Consider the following 14,308-nt stretch of genomic DNA (forward strand, 5'->3'; position numbering starts at 1 on the left):
GCCATATACCTCCTCTGCCCCTCAGAAATTCTCTGCAATTGATAACTACTTTTTTCAACACACTCTGAGGTAGCATAAACACAGCTCCGCAAAAATTATAGACGGAAAACAGTACACCATTAATGATTTGAAGTTCACCAGCATATATATGACAATTGCCTACGGTTATCTTTTCAACTAACTGACGACACTCCATTTTACTCAATTTCTTCGAGGATAGATGCAAACCCCAAATATCTTATCAGCAGCGTACCTGATGTGAAACCCGTTCTGTCCAAATTTTTCAATATGTCACTAATATTTCAAATACAGAAACTCAGTATCTACAAATAGCAATATCAAATTAGTATTTTGGAAATAAATGCTAAATCTAGTACGGTTTAATGATCAAATCACCTGTCTAAACCAATTGTAAAATGAAAATTAGGGAAATAAACTCCGCCCGGTGCCCGAACCGTACTAAAAAAGAAGTTGAAATTTTTACATTGCCATTTCAAGTAGGAATCTGTTACTATATAGTACACGAAAGGGGCAATCATCGTAAATACAGAGCTCAGGTTTCTTCTCAGGCCAAAAGCCCACCTTATTTTATACTCTATTTATACTAAAAATAATATAAGCCCGAAGCACAAAATCCTCTGAAGAAAATTAAAAAAAAAAAAACTATATCATATACAGAGAGGGAGAGAGAGAGAGAGAAATAAAAGAGGAAGGCGAAATATAGATTCGTCATTTTCTTCTTTCTCTACGAAATCAACAACCGATCAACAAAACCCGAAAGCCTAATTAACTCTTCGATTGAAGTCGAAGTTTGACTCAGCTCGATCTCTAAATTTCAATTTCAATTTCAATTTCAACTGGTATGTATTTATGTGTTCACATTCTAATAAACCCTAGCTATTTTATACTTTTTGTTTTCCCCTCTTTTTGAAAACCCTACATTCAATTTAATCTGGTGGATTTGCGTTAATTGATTTGTGTTTGTGTGGATTTTCTAGGGTTTTGGAAATCGGAGAAACAAGCTGAAGAGAACAAGTATGAGCATAGACAACCCTGGCGAAGAAGAGAATAATTAGGGTTTGGTTGCGGTTTTGGGAAAAAAGAGAAGCTTTGAGCTTTCCATGGGCGATGGAGGCGTTGCATGTGTGCCTGTACAACAACAACAGCATATTATGGAGCGTTTCTCTTCTGTTTGTGCAACCAACAAAATGAATAACAACACTACTCCAAAAACTGTTAAGAAAAAAAAGATGAATGGTGGTAGTAAGACCAAGGCTAAGAAGGGTAAAATAGTTAAATTGACTAGTATTTCTAAGAGTAGTAGTGGTGGTGGTGGTGGTGGTGGTAAAGAGAAAATTCAGTGTAATGGTGATGTTGGTGTTAAAGAGGAAGTTGAGGAAGGTGAATTGGGTACTTTACCCGTTGTCAATGGAGAAGTTGTTGTTGAGAAGCCGTTATCTCGAAAATACGAGATAAAGAGTGAAATTGAGAAGGGTGAGATGATGACTACAGCTGATGTTATTAAAAGGGGTGAGTTTGTTAAAGGAAGGTGGCCACGCAAGGGGGAATGGGAAAAGGGTGACTATAGAAAAGGGGAACTTGATAAGAATGATCCCGGTTATGAACCAGGCGAATTTGTACCTGATAGGTGGAGGAAAGGTGAGGGGTCGACCAGGGATGATTTTAACTATAACAGAACGCGCAGGCATGATTTTGGTAAAGACAAGGGTTGGAAAGGGGATCTTGAATGGACGCCACCTTCGGTTAAGGATAAAGGATGGAGAAATGATAATCGTGAATGGTCGCCACCTTTGGTTAAGGACAAAGGGTGGAGAAATAATCGTGATTTTTCGCCACCTTTGGCCAAGGATAAAGGATGGAGAAATGATCGTGAATGGACACCACCTTCGGCCAAGGACAAAGGATGGAGAAATGATCGTGAATTTTCGCCACCTTTGGCCAAGGATAAAGGATGGAGAAATGATCGTGAATTTTCGCCACCTTTGGTTAAGGACAAAGGATGGAGAAATGATCGCGAATGGACGCCACCTTCGGCCAAGGATAAAGGATGGAAAAATGATCGCGAATGGACACCACCTTCGGCCAAGGATAAAGGATGGAGAAATGATTATGAATGGACACCACCTTCTTCAGGTAAGCATTCTGGGGAGAAAGATGTTGGTAGAAGTGGTGGTGGAATTCAGCATGCGAAAAGGTTACCTAGATATGAACCTAGCATTCCAGAAAGGAACCAAAGGATTAGTTCCAAGATTGTCGGAGAAGAAGGTTCTTCCAAGAGTGAACTGAGAAACGGCAATAATCCTGCAAGAGAATACTTCTCAGGTAATAGGTTGAAACGGCATGGTACTGATTCAGATAAAAGTGACCGTAAGTACCGGGGCGAGTATGATGACTTCTCAAGTTCAAAAAGCAGGAAACTTTCTGATGATGGAAGTCGAGCTGTATACACAGCAGAACATGGTTTGCAGCGCTCTACTGAGAAGTTGCACAAAAATGCACCTCCTAATCGGAACATTCCATCTGACAGGTATTCTTCCAGGCATTACGAGACAGCTAAGGTTTCTTATGACAGACTTAATAGCAGTCCTCGTCATTCGGAGAGGTCCCCACGTGACCGGGCCCGCCATCTTGATAACTGGGATCGGAGCCCAGCCCGCCGAGAAAAGTCTCCCTATGATCGAGGCCGTCACTTTGATCACAGTAGATCTCCTTATGACAGGAGCCGTCATTATGATCACAGAAGCCGGAGCCCTAGTTATTCAGAGTGGTCCCCACAAGATCAAGGCCGCCACCATCATAGGAGAGACAGGACGCCAAACTTCGTGGAGCGGTCCCCACGTGATCGGGGTAGGACTGCTTATCACCGAGACACAGGTCGGAAAAGTGGACCAAGTGACAAAAGGGAAAGTCATTTTGAAGGCAAAAGACATGAAGGAAAGTGCAGCAGCCAAAAGGATGTCAGTGGGAAAGATCAAATTGCTAAGGATTCTGAGGTTAGAAGCTGTCCTGAAAATAGTAACATTGTTAAAAGTGGCAACCATCCAGTAAACAATGAAGGTTTGCCTCAATGTCCTGCAGTGAATGCCTTGGAGCCTCCAGAGGAAAATGGAGCTGTTGAGGAGATGGCTTCTATGGAAGAAGACATGGATATATGCAATACCCCACCACATGTTTCGACTGTAGCAGAAGGAACCTTTGGGAAGTGGTATTACCTTGATCATTTTGGTGTGGAACAAGGACCTTCCAGTTTATGCAAGCTGAAGTCACTGGTGGAAGGGGGATATATTGTGGCCGACCACTTTGTCAAACACGCGGATAGTGAAAGGTGGGTTACTGTTGAGAATGCAGTTTCTCCGATGGCAACTGTAAATTTTCCATCAGTTGTTTCAGACGTTGTTACACGGATGGTGAGCCCTCCCGAGGCTCCTGGTAATGTCTTGGAGGATAATTGCGATCCAGCTCAACTTAATGACCAGGTAGGTGAGAATACCCCTTTATCGGAGATTGTAGCATGTCATGCGGATAGTTCGGAGATTGTACCTTCAGACAAACATCATATTGATGAGAGAGTAGGGGCACTATTAGAGGGGTTTTCTGTAATTCCTGGCAGGGAACTTGAGATTATTGGTGGTGAGTAACACATGATTTTTTTTCCAAAAATTATCTCTCTTTTTCACGATTGTGCTTGGTTTTTTTCTTATGGCACTTAATATTTCCTGTTTGCAATTCTGTTCTGCAGAAGTGCTGCAAACGACGTTGGAGCATGTGGAGTGGGAGAAATGGGGAAGTGCTGAAGGTAGGTTATTCTTCTTTTTGTTTCTATTTGAACTCTATATCTCCTTGGTGATCAACGAAGGTGTATTGTTTTCCAGTCCTCTGCCTATGATTATGCGATAAAGGAAGTTGTTGTCATTTTTTTATTGAAGCGTAGGTGGAGTATGTTGCTCGTGGGGCATTACTGCTGATCTGGTTTTCTTAGTTCTCTCATCTCTGTCTAAGATAATAATCGCTGAAAACATTATCTAAGATATACATTCTTTCTAGTTTCTGTATCAGAACTTCTGATATGCGGTTGGTTACTTTGCTTCTTACTGTGTTTGGACTTGAATATATCACAGAGTTTGGCTTTTTCACGAGTGGTCCCTTTAACATGACATTTTGTTTATATGCTTTTGGATTGCTATAACAACTTATGTTTGTGTGCATAGGCTGTGTACATTTCCATCTCGTTGATAAGGACCTTTATGATTAACTATGCATTGGTTTCTATTATGTAGGTGAACACTGTGGTCAAAGTTCTGATGAGTGCTTGCTTAGTTCAGAGGCGCAGAAAGAATCCACAGAAGCAAGGACCAGTGGCAAGGAAAATGATTTCTGCTGTAGTGACCCAGCTGAATTGTTTTCTGGTCTGTGGTCATGCAAGGGTGGGGATTGGAAAAGAAGCGATGAAGCTACACAAGATAGGCTGTGGAAAAAGAAGCTTGTTCTTAATGATGGTTATCCTCTATGCCTCATGTCAAAATCTGGGATTGAAGACCCGAGATGGCTGCAGAAAGATGAATTGTATTACCCGTCACACAGCAGAAGGCTTGATCTTCCATCATGGGCTTTTATCTCTCCTGATGAGTGGAATGATTGTAACATTGTCGGAAGACCCAATCAATCTAAACCTCCAGTATTAAGGGGTACTAAAGGGATGATGCTTCCAGTGATCAGGATAAATGCATGTGTAGTTAAGGAGCATGGGTCATTTGTATCTGAGCCTCGCACTAAAGTTAGAGGGAAGGATAGGCATCCTCAGAGGTCATCACGACCATATGTGGCGACTGGTGATTCTAAGAGGTCGTCAGAAGAAGGCGTCTGTCACTCGAAAAGTAGGCAGGACCTAGAATCACATGGTTCCCGTAAGAGCGGCATGCCCTTAAGTATTCCAAAGGATCGTCTTTGCTCAGCGGAAGAGTTACAATTACACTTGGGTGAGTGGTACTACCTTGATGGTGCTGGGCATGAAAGAGGGCCTTTCTCGTTTATTGAGTTGCAGGTATTGGTTGATCAAGGGGTCATACCAGAAAATAGCAGTGCTTTCAGAAAGGTGGATAGGACGTGGGTCCCAGTTGCTTCAAGCTCAAGGACATCTGATCTGTCAAAGATGTCCCAAACACCTAATGAGACTCTTGGAGCTTCTGTGTCAGAGTTGGAGAGTTCTCAACAAAGTACACCTAGTGGTGTTCCCTGCACATTTCATGGCAAGCACCCTCAGTTTATTGGGTATACCCAAGGAAAGCTTCATGAGTTGATCATGAAGTCATACAAGAGTAGGGAACTTGCTGCTGCCATTAATGAGGTCCTGGATCCCTGGATAAATGCAAGACAACCAAAGAAAGAGAGCAATCCAGGTACGTTCTCCGTGCTCCTAATATTTCCTTGTTTTTTTTTTTTGTGGAACTCTATGATGTCTAATTCATATCCCCGCTTTCTGTTGCAACTTTGTTGCATATGATGCATGAGTCTTTTCTTTCCTTAATTTTTTCTGGACCTCTTCATCTCCTTCTTCCTGTCCTTGTATGTATTTGTGTTTTAAAAAAAAAAGGTATCTTTGTTCCAAATTATGTCAAAAATCCACAAGCCAACCTGGATTCAGGATGCGACATGCCTGTGCGCAGTTCACCAATAATATTCTAATGGCAGTTATATTTCCTTTATGATGTGACCTGTTGTGATACAAAGGACTCCTATTGCTCAACTGTTTTTTTTTTTGTCCGTCTTTTGCCGTCCTTTGTGTGTTGCCTCTCATTCTCTAAAGTATCTCTCTGACAGATTTTCGTGCCAGCAAAAAGGCGAGGTGTCATGGAAGTGAAGAAGAGTATGAAATGGAAGAGGACATATCAGTATTTCAAAGTGATGAATGCCAATTTGATGATCTATGTGGTGATGAAACTTTCAATAGAGAAACCATTACCAAACCTGGAATCGAAAATGGAAATTGGGGTCTACTGGATGATCGTGTGCTTGCACGGATCTTTCATTTCCTTAAAGCTGATGTTAAATCTCTTGTTTATGCTGCTTTGACTTGTAAGCATTGGAGATCCATAGTAAAGATTTATAAGGGTATCTCCCGTCAGGTTGACTTGTTATCTGTTGCTTCCAGTTGCAGTGATTCCATGATGCAGAAGATAATGGTATGCTTTTGCTTTCATGACATTGTGCTGCTTATTTTCTGTCCTACTTGCTGCCAAATTGGAAAAAAAATTAAGAAGTAGAAAATTGCCAAGAAAGTATGATTCCTTGAACAGTTTTTTCCCCCCTCCAACAGTAACACATTCTTTTATTTTATTTTCGCAGAATGGTTACAACAAAGAAAAGATAACTTCTTTGGTTTTACGTGATTGTATCGGCATAACTCCAAGAATGCTTGAGGATGTTCTGCTTTCATTCTCTTGTTTGTCCTGTGTAGACATTAGAGGTTGCAGCCAACTTGAAGATGTTGCTGTTAAGTTTCCAAATATTAATTGGATTAGGAGCAGGAGTTCGAATTCGAAAGTTAAGAGTCTCAAGATCATTTCTGATAGAACCTCATCATCTTATAGAAGTTACAATAGTCAGGAGAATCAGATGGATGATTCAATTGGACTGAGGGACTATTTGGAAAGTTCAGACAAGAGAGAGTTCGCTAACCAGTTATTCCGCCGAAGCTTGTATAAACGTGCGAAGGTTTTCGATGCTAGAAAGTCCTCATCTATGCTATCTAGGGATGCCCAATTGAGGCATTTGGCAATGAGGAAATCCAGAAATTGTTTCAAGAGAATGAAGGAATTTCTTGCGTCAAGTCTGAGGGAGATAATGAAGGAAAATACCTTTGAATTTTTTGTTCCAAAGGTAGTATTATATCCTCTTTGCTTGCTCTGTGAATACTGTTTTAGATGCTTCTAAACCTTGTCTCCTTTCCTTTAGGTTGGAGAGATTGAGGAGAAAATAAGAAGCGGATATTATGCTAGTCGTGGCTTGAACTCTGCCAAAGAAGATATTAGTCGAATGTGCCGGGATGCACTAAAGTAAGTTTTCATATGTCATATTGTGTACGATTCTTTAGCGTCACCGGGTCTTTGCAACAGTTGAATTGTGTGAATTTTTTGTTTTGGGAGAAAAATGCGTATTTGGTACCTCTATTTTACCTTAGTTGTACCTTTAGTTTTTTAATCAACCAATCAGTCAACTACGATTCAATCCCAAACAAGCGCAGATTGACTTTATGAATCCTCTGTCTGTTGTACCCAATTATCTTCGGAAAACTTTACCAATTCACTCCAATAATATACAAAACTAGCTGAATTCAAGTAACTTCGTCGCCCGCAATCAATATTTTTGTGGTTTCCTTGGCAAAAGAGGCATATTCATGTTTAAATCTCATTTTAAGGGAAATAGTATGTTCCTAAAGGAATATAGATCCTATTAGAAATGAGCCCTACAAATAATTTCGAAACCCTCAAGTTCGAAACCCACTGGGTGCAAACAATTTCTGAGGGCCATCGGACTGGGTAAAACCCTGAATTACCCGAGGTGCACTTGCGGGAAACTCCTTGCCGAGGGCCTGTGCACCCCCGGGATTAGTCGGGGCTCAAAGAGCCTCGGACACCCGGTGCTTAATCAAAAAAAGAAAAAGAAATGAGCCCTACAAATAATGAAACTCTTTCAGACAACGGTGCACATTCTCCATGAGTCCTGGGTTTACAGAACTACTAAAGCCTACTTTCTTTAGGATTCAAGCGACTGCATACTGTTGACTGAAGGCTAAAGGTGCTAAGAGGGACTAAAAGTGTGAATGAGGGATAACAAACGGACGAAAACGGCAATTCTTTTTAAGTGAGATTTTATTAATTAGTGAGGGATAACAAACGGACGAAAACGGCAGTTCTTTTAAGTGAGATTTTATTAATTGCACCGAAAAAGTGCTCGTATGCACATAAAAGGACTTCTGTTTCCTTCAGACAAATAAGGAATCTAGAAAGTCAGCCATAGTATTTACATCTCAGTCACTCGTGATGTTTACACCAAGAATACCAGAACTGTAAGGCTCTAAGTTTGACCAAGTGTACTGCTGTGCTGTATACTTGTTATATCAAAATATCTATAATTTTCCGTCCATAATGACCAGAAATGGCATAGAGTGACAGCATTCCGAAAGCCTTTAAGCTGCTTCTTCGTCCTCTGCCCATTCTAATTGATTATAGCCCCTTTCAATGTTGCTGGATGTACTCTGTGCACACCCAAACACATTAAGGAAGAGAGTCCATATGTTCCATTCTCTTGCGGATGCTTTTGTCTTCCTCACTGCTCTACAAGGCCAAAACTGCATTTTTCCGTTTTCCTCTTTGTGTCTTCCCTCCATTGTGGCTGATGAATGAAGGGAAAGATGGTTGTTGAGGAATCACACACTAAAATTGTTAATATATATAGTGCAAATGGCTCTGTTATTTGTTTGTCACCTTTGTTCTATTTTAACATAATTTGTGAAAATTCTGATTGATATTCTACAAATGCTGTGGCTCAGATCAAAAAACCGTGGTGATGCCAAAGACATGAATCGCATTATTGCATCATTTATCCGTCTTGCTACTAGGTTGGAAGAAGATCCCGAGTCATTCTGTACAAAAGATGAGATGATGAAGACTTGGAAAGATGAGTCACCTCCAGGTTTCTCTTCTAGTACAACGAAGTACAAAAAGAATCCTGCTAGAATGTCTGAAAAGAAATACTTAAACAGAAGCAATGGATCTTCCTATGTTAATGGTGGATCTGACTATGGAGAGTTTGCAAGTGATAGAGAAATTAAAAGACGCTTATCCAAGTTGAGGTTAAAATCCTTAGATTCAGGAAGTGAAACATCTGATGATCTTTCTGGTGATACTTCGAGTGACAGCGAGAGTACTGCTTCAGAGACAGAAAGTGACTTGGATTTAAGATCGGATTGTGGAACTGCAGAATCAAAAGATTATTTCACTCCAGATGATGGGTTTGATTCTTTGGCTGATGATCGTGAATGGGGTGCTCGCATGACGAAGGCTAGCCTGGTTCCGCCGGTAACAAGGAAATATGAGGTCATCGATCATTATGTAATTATAGCTGATGAGAAAGAAGTGAAAAGAAAGATGCTGGTTTCTTTGCCGGAGGATTATGCTGAGAAGCTTAGTGCACAGAAGAATGGGATTGAGGAGTCTGATATGGAAATTCCTGAAGTGAAGGATTATAAACCAAGGAAAACGCTTGGAGAAGAGGTGATAGAGCAGGAAGTCTATGGTATTGATCCATACACTCATAATCTTCTTCTCGATTCCATGCCAGATGAACCGGATTGGTCTCTGCTGGACAAGCATTTGTTTATTGAAGAAGTGCTCCTTAGTACTCTCAACAAGCAAGTTAGGCGCTTCACGGGCAGTCACACGCCAATGATATATCCTCTGAAGCCTGTTTTCGAAGAGATTCTGGAAAATGCAGACAAAGATCAGGACAAGAGAACTGTACGCTTATGCCAATTCATCTTGAAGGCCATTGATACTCGTCCGGAGGACAATTATGTTGCTTATAGAAAGGTGAGGAAAATGAATAATGGTTATTACTGGGACCTATAAAAACTAGTTATTACTTCTATATTTGGGCATTTTACTAAATACTGATCCTGTTTCTTCCAACATTTGATGGACGTGTCTGTCAGGGCCTTGGGGTTGTGTGCAACAAAGAAGGTGGCTTCAGCCAGGAGGATTTTGTCGTCGAATTCTTGGGGGAGGTAAGGATAAAATGTTTACTTCTGGATTATACCTATATATTTCTCCAGCTTTTTCCGAGTATCCTTTTACTTAATTTTGCTTTGAGAAGTGTGCATTCTAATTGATGACTTTAATTCATATCTCTCCTGACGAGACATACAGGTTTATCCTGCTTGGAAGTGGTTTGAGAAGCAAGACGGAATTCGCTCCTTGCAAAGGAATAACAATGATCCTGCACCGGAGTTCTACAATATTTATCTTGAGAGGCCAAAGGTATTCTTTGTTGATATGGGTTCATTCTATTCTCCTTTTTCCTTCTTCCTTTTTCGCTAACCCTATTAACAATCTCTCTTGTTAGGGTGATGCTGATGGATATGATCTAGTTGTTGTTGATGCAATGCATAAAGCTAACTATGCTAGTCGAATTTGTCATTCGTGCAGACCTAATTGTGAAGCAAAGTAAGTTTCCCCCTTCGCTCTAGTGTGGTTTATAGTCCAGCCGTTAGTAGAACCAGATTATGCACCATGTATGGTGTTTGTTTTTGGTAATTCCAAAAAAAGATACTAAAAATGGAGAAGCGAAGTGTCCTTCGACAGTGGTGGATGCAGCCCTTAGCTAGCGGGTTCATCCAAATCTAGTATTCTCGACAAAGAGTATAGATATATATTTGAAAACCCACTAAAATTTCAACAAATGTTAGATGTGAACCCATAATTTTGGAAGTACGATAATGTAAAGAACCTCTTATAGGTGAACCATCCTGGTTCTGTCTGTACTTGGAACAAATGGTTGACCATTTCTTTCAGTTGCTTGTGCCTTTTGCGTTGACTTTTAATTGATATTTGCTGGCCCAGAGAAGACGAAAGCTTGTTAGATTGTTTTTAGGTTTCTTAGTAAAGAGGCTGAAAAGACAGTTTTATTGCCAGTGGTATTATGTTTTCCATTAAAGAGATGTATAATGTATTCATACGTTTGTGTTTTTTGTGTACTATCCCCTCTTTTCTTCCCTTACTGGTTTTTGGACTGACATTTTTCTCGTGACATTTATGTACCTTTTCGTGATCAGAGTAACAGCAGTCGATGGTCAGTATCAGATTGGAATTTATAGTGTACGACCAATTGCTTATGGTGAAGAGATCACTTTTGATTACAATTCCGTTACAGAGGTGAGTTTTTGATAATGTTGAGTATCTGTTTAGTTGGAGGATAGAGCCTCCTTTTTTTTCTTTTTCTTTTTGTGAATAATTTTTGTTAAATGATGATGTCTCATGCTACAGAGTAAAGAAGAGTATGAAGCTTCTGTCTGTTTATGCGGCAGCCAGGTTTGCCGTGGAAGTTACCTGAATCTTACAGGTGAAGGGGCTTTCCTGAAGGTACATTCTCCATCTTAGTTTTGAAGAATTATCTGTCTTGGCAGCTCCTTAAGCTCTTATATGAATGAGGGTTTTTGGTGTTCTGGCATTTTCACATTTTGTGCTTAAAAGGAAAATGCTTTAATCATTTGAATGGACACTTACTGTTCCCATGCTATCACCTTTGTCTGCAGGTGCTCCACGAGTACCATGGGTTACTTGACCGACAGCAGCTGATGCTAGAGGCATGCGAACTGAATTCAGTTTCCGAAGAAGATTATATTGATCTTGGTAAAGCTGGACTTGGAAGTTGTTTGCTTGCTGGTCTGCCACATTGGTTGATTGCTTATTCAGCTCGTTTGGTATGCTTTTGCTCTGAATTGATTATGGGTTACCATTGTATCGTTCTTTAGTATTTTCTGAATTATATATTGTTGTTGAAGGTGAGATTTATCAATTTTGAGAGGACAAAGCTTCCTGATGAAATACTTAAGCATAATTTGGAAGAGAAGAAGAAATACTTTTCAGATATTTGTCTGGAAGTTGAGAAAAATGAATCTGAGATTCAGGTAAGGATGCTCTCAGCGGGAGTTTTATACTTCCATTTCTATTCCCTCCGCCTGCATGTGCAAAGGTTTTTTTTTTTTTTTTCATTTTTCATTTTTTTTTTTGAATAATACAGGCTGAAGGCGTCTACAACCAAAGGCTTCAGAACTTGGCTCTGACTCTTGACAAGGTTTGACTTTCTCCTTTTTGACCAAGTCATATGTTAATATTTCCTTCCATTGTTTGCTTAAGAATTGGGTTCCGAGGACTTTATTTGATGTGTTGAGATCAAGTAAAATCTAAGAGCTGTTGATGTGCTTTATGCAGGTGCGTTATGTAATGAGATGTGTTTTCGGCGACCCGGAAAAGGCTCCCCCTCCTATTGAGAGGCTTAGTCCTGAAGATGCTGTCTCTTTTATCTGGAGAGGAGAGGGGTCTCTTGTCGAGGAGCTTCTTCAATGCATGGCTCCTCATTTGGAAGATAGTATGGTAAGCGATCTCAAGTCCAAGATTCGAGCTCATGATCCATCCAGGTCAGATGATCTTGAGACGGGCCTTCGAAAATCTTTAATATGGTGAGTAGTGTCAACCATGGTATCTGAGCTATGTGAGTCCTATCAAAAAGCATTTTTCTTGACTTGCTCTTTCTTGTTCTAGGTTGAGAGATGAGGTCCGAGATCTTCCATGTACATACAAATCTCGACATGACGCTGCTGCTGACTTGATTCATTTATATGCTTACACAAAGTGTTTTTTTAGGATACGAGTATGTTACTTTATCCTGTCAAACTTCTTTCGTGTATCCTTTTCACTGGGCATTGTGTAGGTTTTGACTTGTCTATCTTCTCTCTTTGCAGGAATACAAGACTGTAACTTCACCTCCTGTATATATTAGTCCTTTAGACCTGGGACCCAAATATGCTGATAAGCTGGGGCCTGGTATTCACGAGTATCGCAAGACATATGGCGAGAATTATTGCTTAGGACAGCTGATTTATTGGTATAACCAAGCGAATGCAGATCCAGAGAACTGTCTTTTCAGGGCGAGCAGGGGTTGCTTGTCTTTACCTGAAGCTGGCTCTTTTTATGCCAAAGTCCAGAAGCCGTCCCGCCAACGTGTTTACGGCCCAAGGACTGTGAAGTTCATGCTGTCTAGAATGGTAAGCTTTATATTAACTTCAGAAGAGCACCCTCTATTTTGTTTATTGTCTATTGCAGAAGAAACCGGCAGCTAGATGCATATGTTTAGCAGATGAACGCCTTCTAAGCAGAACATGCCTAGCATCGTTTAGGAGTATACTAAAATAGCAGCGTGGTTTAGTTGTTGGTTGCATTGCTGTTATGGGCTGTGCTCTTCTTTTCTTGGTGTGAATTTTTATTTTGATTTTTTTTTAATCAAAACATCTGATTGTTTATCAAGGCAAACGTCTAGCATCCCACCTAAAAGTTTAAAAGGCAACACGGGGGACAATGAATAGTGTGAACCACGTAGGAGGCTATTAATTAATTCTGTTATACTACTTGCTTTTCAAATGAAGATGATACGCTTGACGTATAGCTTCAGGCAATTATTATACCGGGCAGTTTCCGCTTAACACAAGTTTTTTCCCTCTTTCCAGGAGAAGCAGCCCCAGAGAGCATGGCCAAAAGATAGGATATGGTCATTTAAGAGTAGTCCCAAAGTATTTGGCAGTCCTATGCTGGATGGTATTCTAAGCAAAGCTCCATTAGAAAAGGAGTTGGTACATTGGCTGAAGCATAGACCTGCAATCTTTCAGGCCAAGTGGGATAGATAGATGAAATTTTGCAGGCATCAGCAGAGTAGCATTAAGATGCTGCTGTAGGATACTGATTTGCTTAGAGAAAGGTTGATGTTAGTATCAAATCCCTTCCTATTGGAAGAGGGGGAAAATAGGTGATTGCTTCGAGTCTTTGATTTCATTATGGTAGCTTCCTCACTTGATTCTTGTGTACAGTTTTAGTCGTTTTTCATTCTTGAGTAGTTTTGTAAAATGTAATTCGTTGTCATGGAAAAGAAAATTAGTGAATGAGTTCCTGATCTTTATTTAGATGTAAATGGATAAATTAGATAGTGTTTCCAGTGGCTCTTGTTTGTAATCAGCTCCTAAGTTACACAAGACAGAGAGGTTCTACTCTCAAGTTTTTACTAACCCTTGTACGTTAAATTACACTTAATCTATTCTTGGTGTAACATTTTTTTTTTGAGCAATAAAAAGTTTATTAATTGTCAGTGAAATCTTTTAAAAGGTTGCAGAAAACTCTCCCACAGCTTTTAACGGCAATTTTAACAGCGTACATCCATAATAATCCGTATCTGCCAAATCCAGGTACTGTAAACCAGTACTTTCTACAGTGACGTGTACCGAATTTCCAACATAATCATGAGTTTTTCATCTTTCTGTTTCACTTCAATTTCCATTTTAACCCTCCAATTTTGTGAATAGTCACTTCATTTTGTCCTTATCGAGAGGAGCTAATATACAATGAGGTGCTTTCCCCAAAATCCTCCATCTTCACCGTTGGATCGAAATGAATTAAGGGCCTTAAATCAACCCGCCAAAAGAAACGAATTTCGAATGAAAACGGCATAGTACACATCATTAGAG

At 40.1% G+C, this 14,308-nt stretch overlaps 1 protein-coding gene across 1 annotated transcript; it reads left to right on the top strand.

The window, feature by feature from the left end:
• Positions 1-556: 556 nt before the first annotated feature.
• LOC132616536 (histone-lysine N-methyltransferase ATXR3) lies at positions 557-13,785 on the top strand. The gene is made up of 20 exons (XM_060331006.1): positions 557-860; positions 999-3,651; positions 3,761-3,817; positions 4,299-5,417; positions 5,839-6,200; positions 6,364-6,897; positions 6,973-7,073; positions 8,570-9,608; positions 9,731-9,802; positions 9,945-10,055; positions 10,141-10,241; positions 10,850-10,949; positions 11,061-11,156; positions 11,330-11,497; positions 11,579-11,704; positions 11,818-11,871; positions 12,009-12,256; positions 12,339-12,447; positions 12,539-12,841; positions 13,301-13,785. Exons 2-20 carry the CDS (start codon positions 1,122-1,124, stop codon positions 13,475-13,477), a joined length of 7,407 nt encoding a protein of 2,468 aa, XP_060186989.1. The 5' UTR covers positions 557-860; positions 999-1,121; the 3' UTR covers positions 13,478-13,785.
• The last annotated feature ends 523 nt before the right edge of the window (positions 13,786-14,308 follow it).

The sequence above is a fragment of the Lycium barbarum genome, chromosome 11 (genome assembly GCF_019175385.1).
Source record: "Lycium barbarum isolate Lr01 chromosome 11, ASM1917538v2, whole genome shotgun sequence".
NCBI lineage: Eukaryota > Viridiplantae > Streptophyta > Magnoliopsida > Solanales > Solanaceae > Lycium > Lycium barbarum.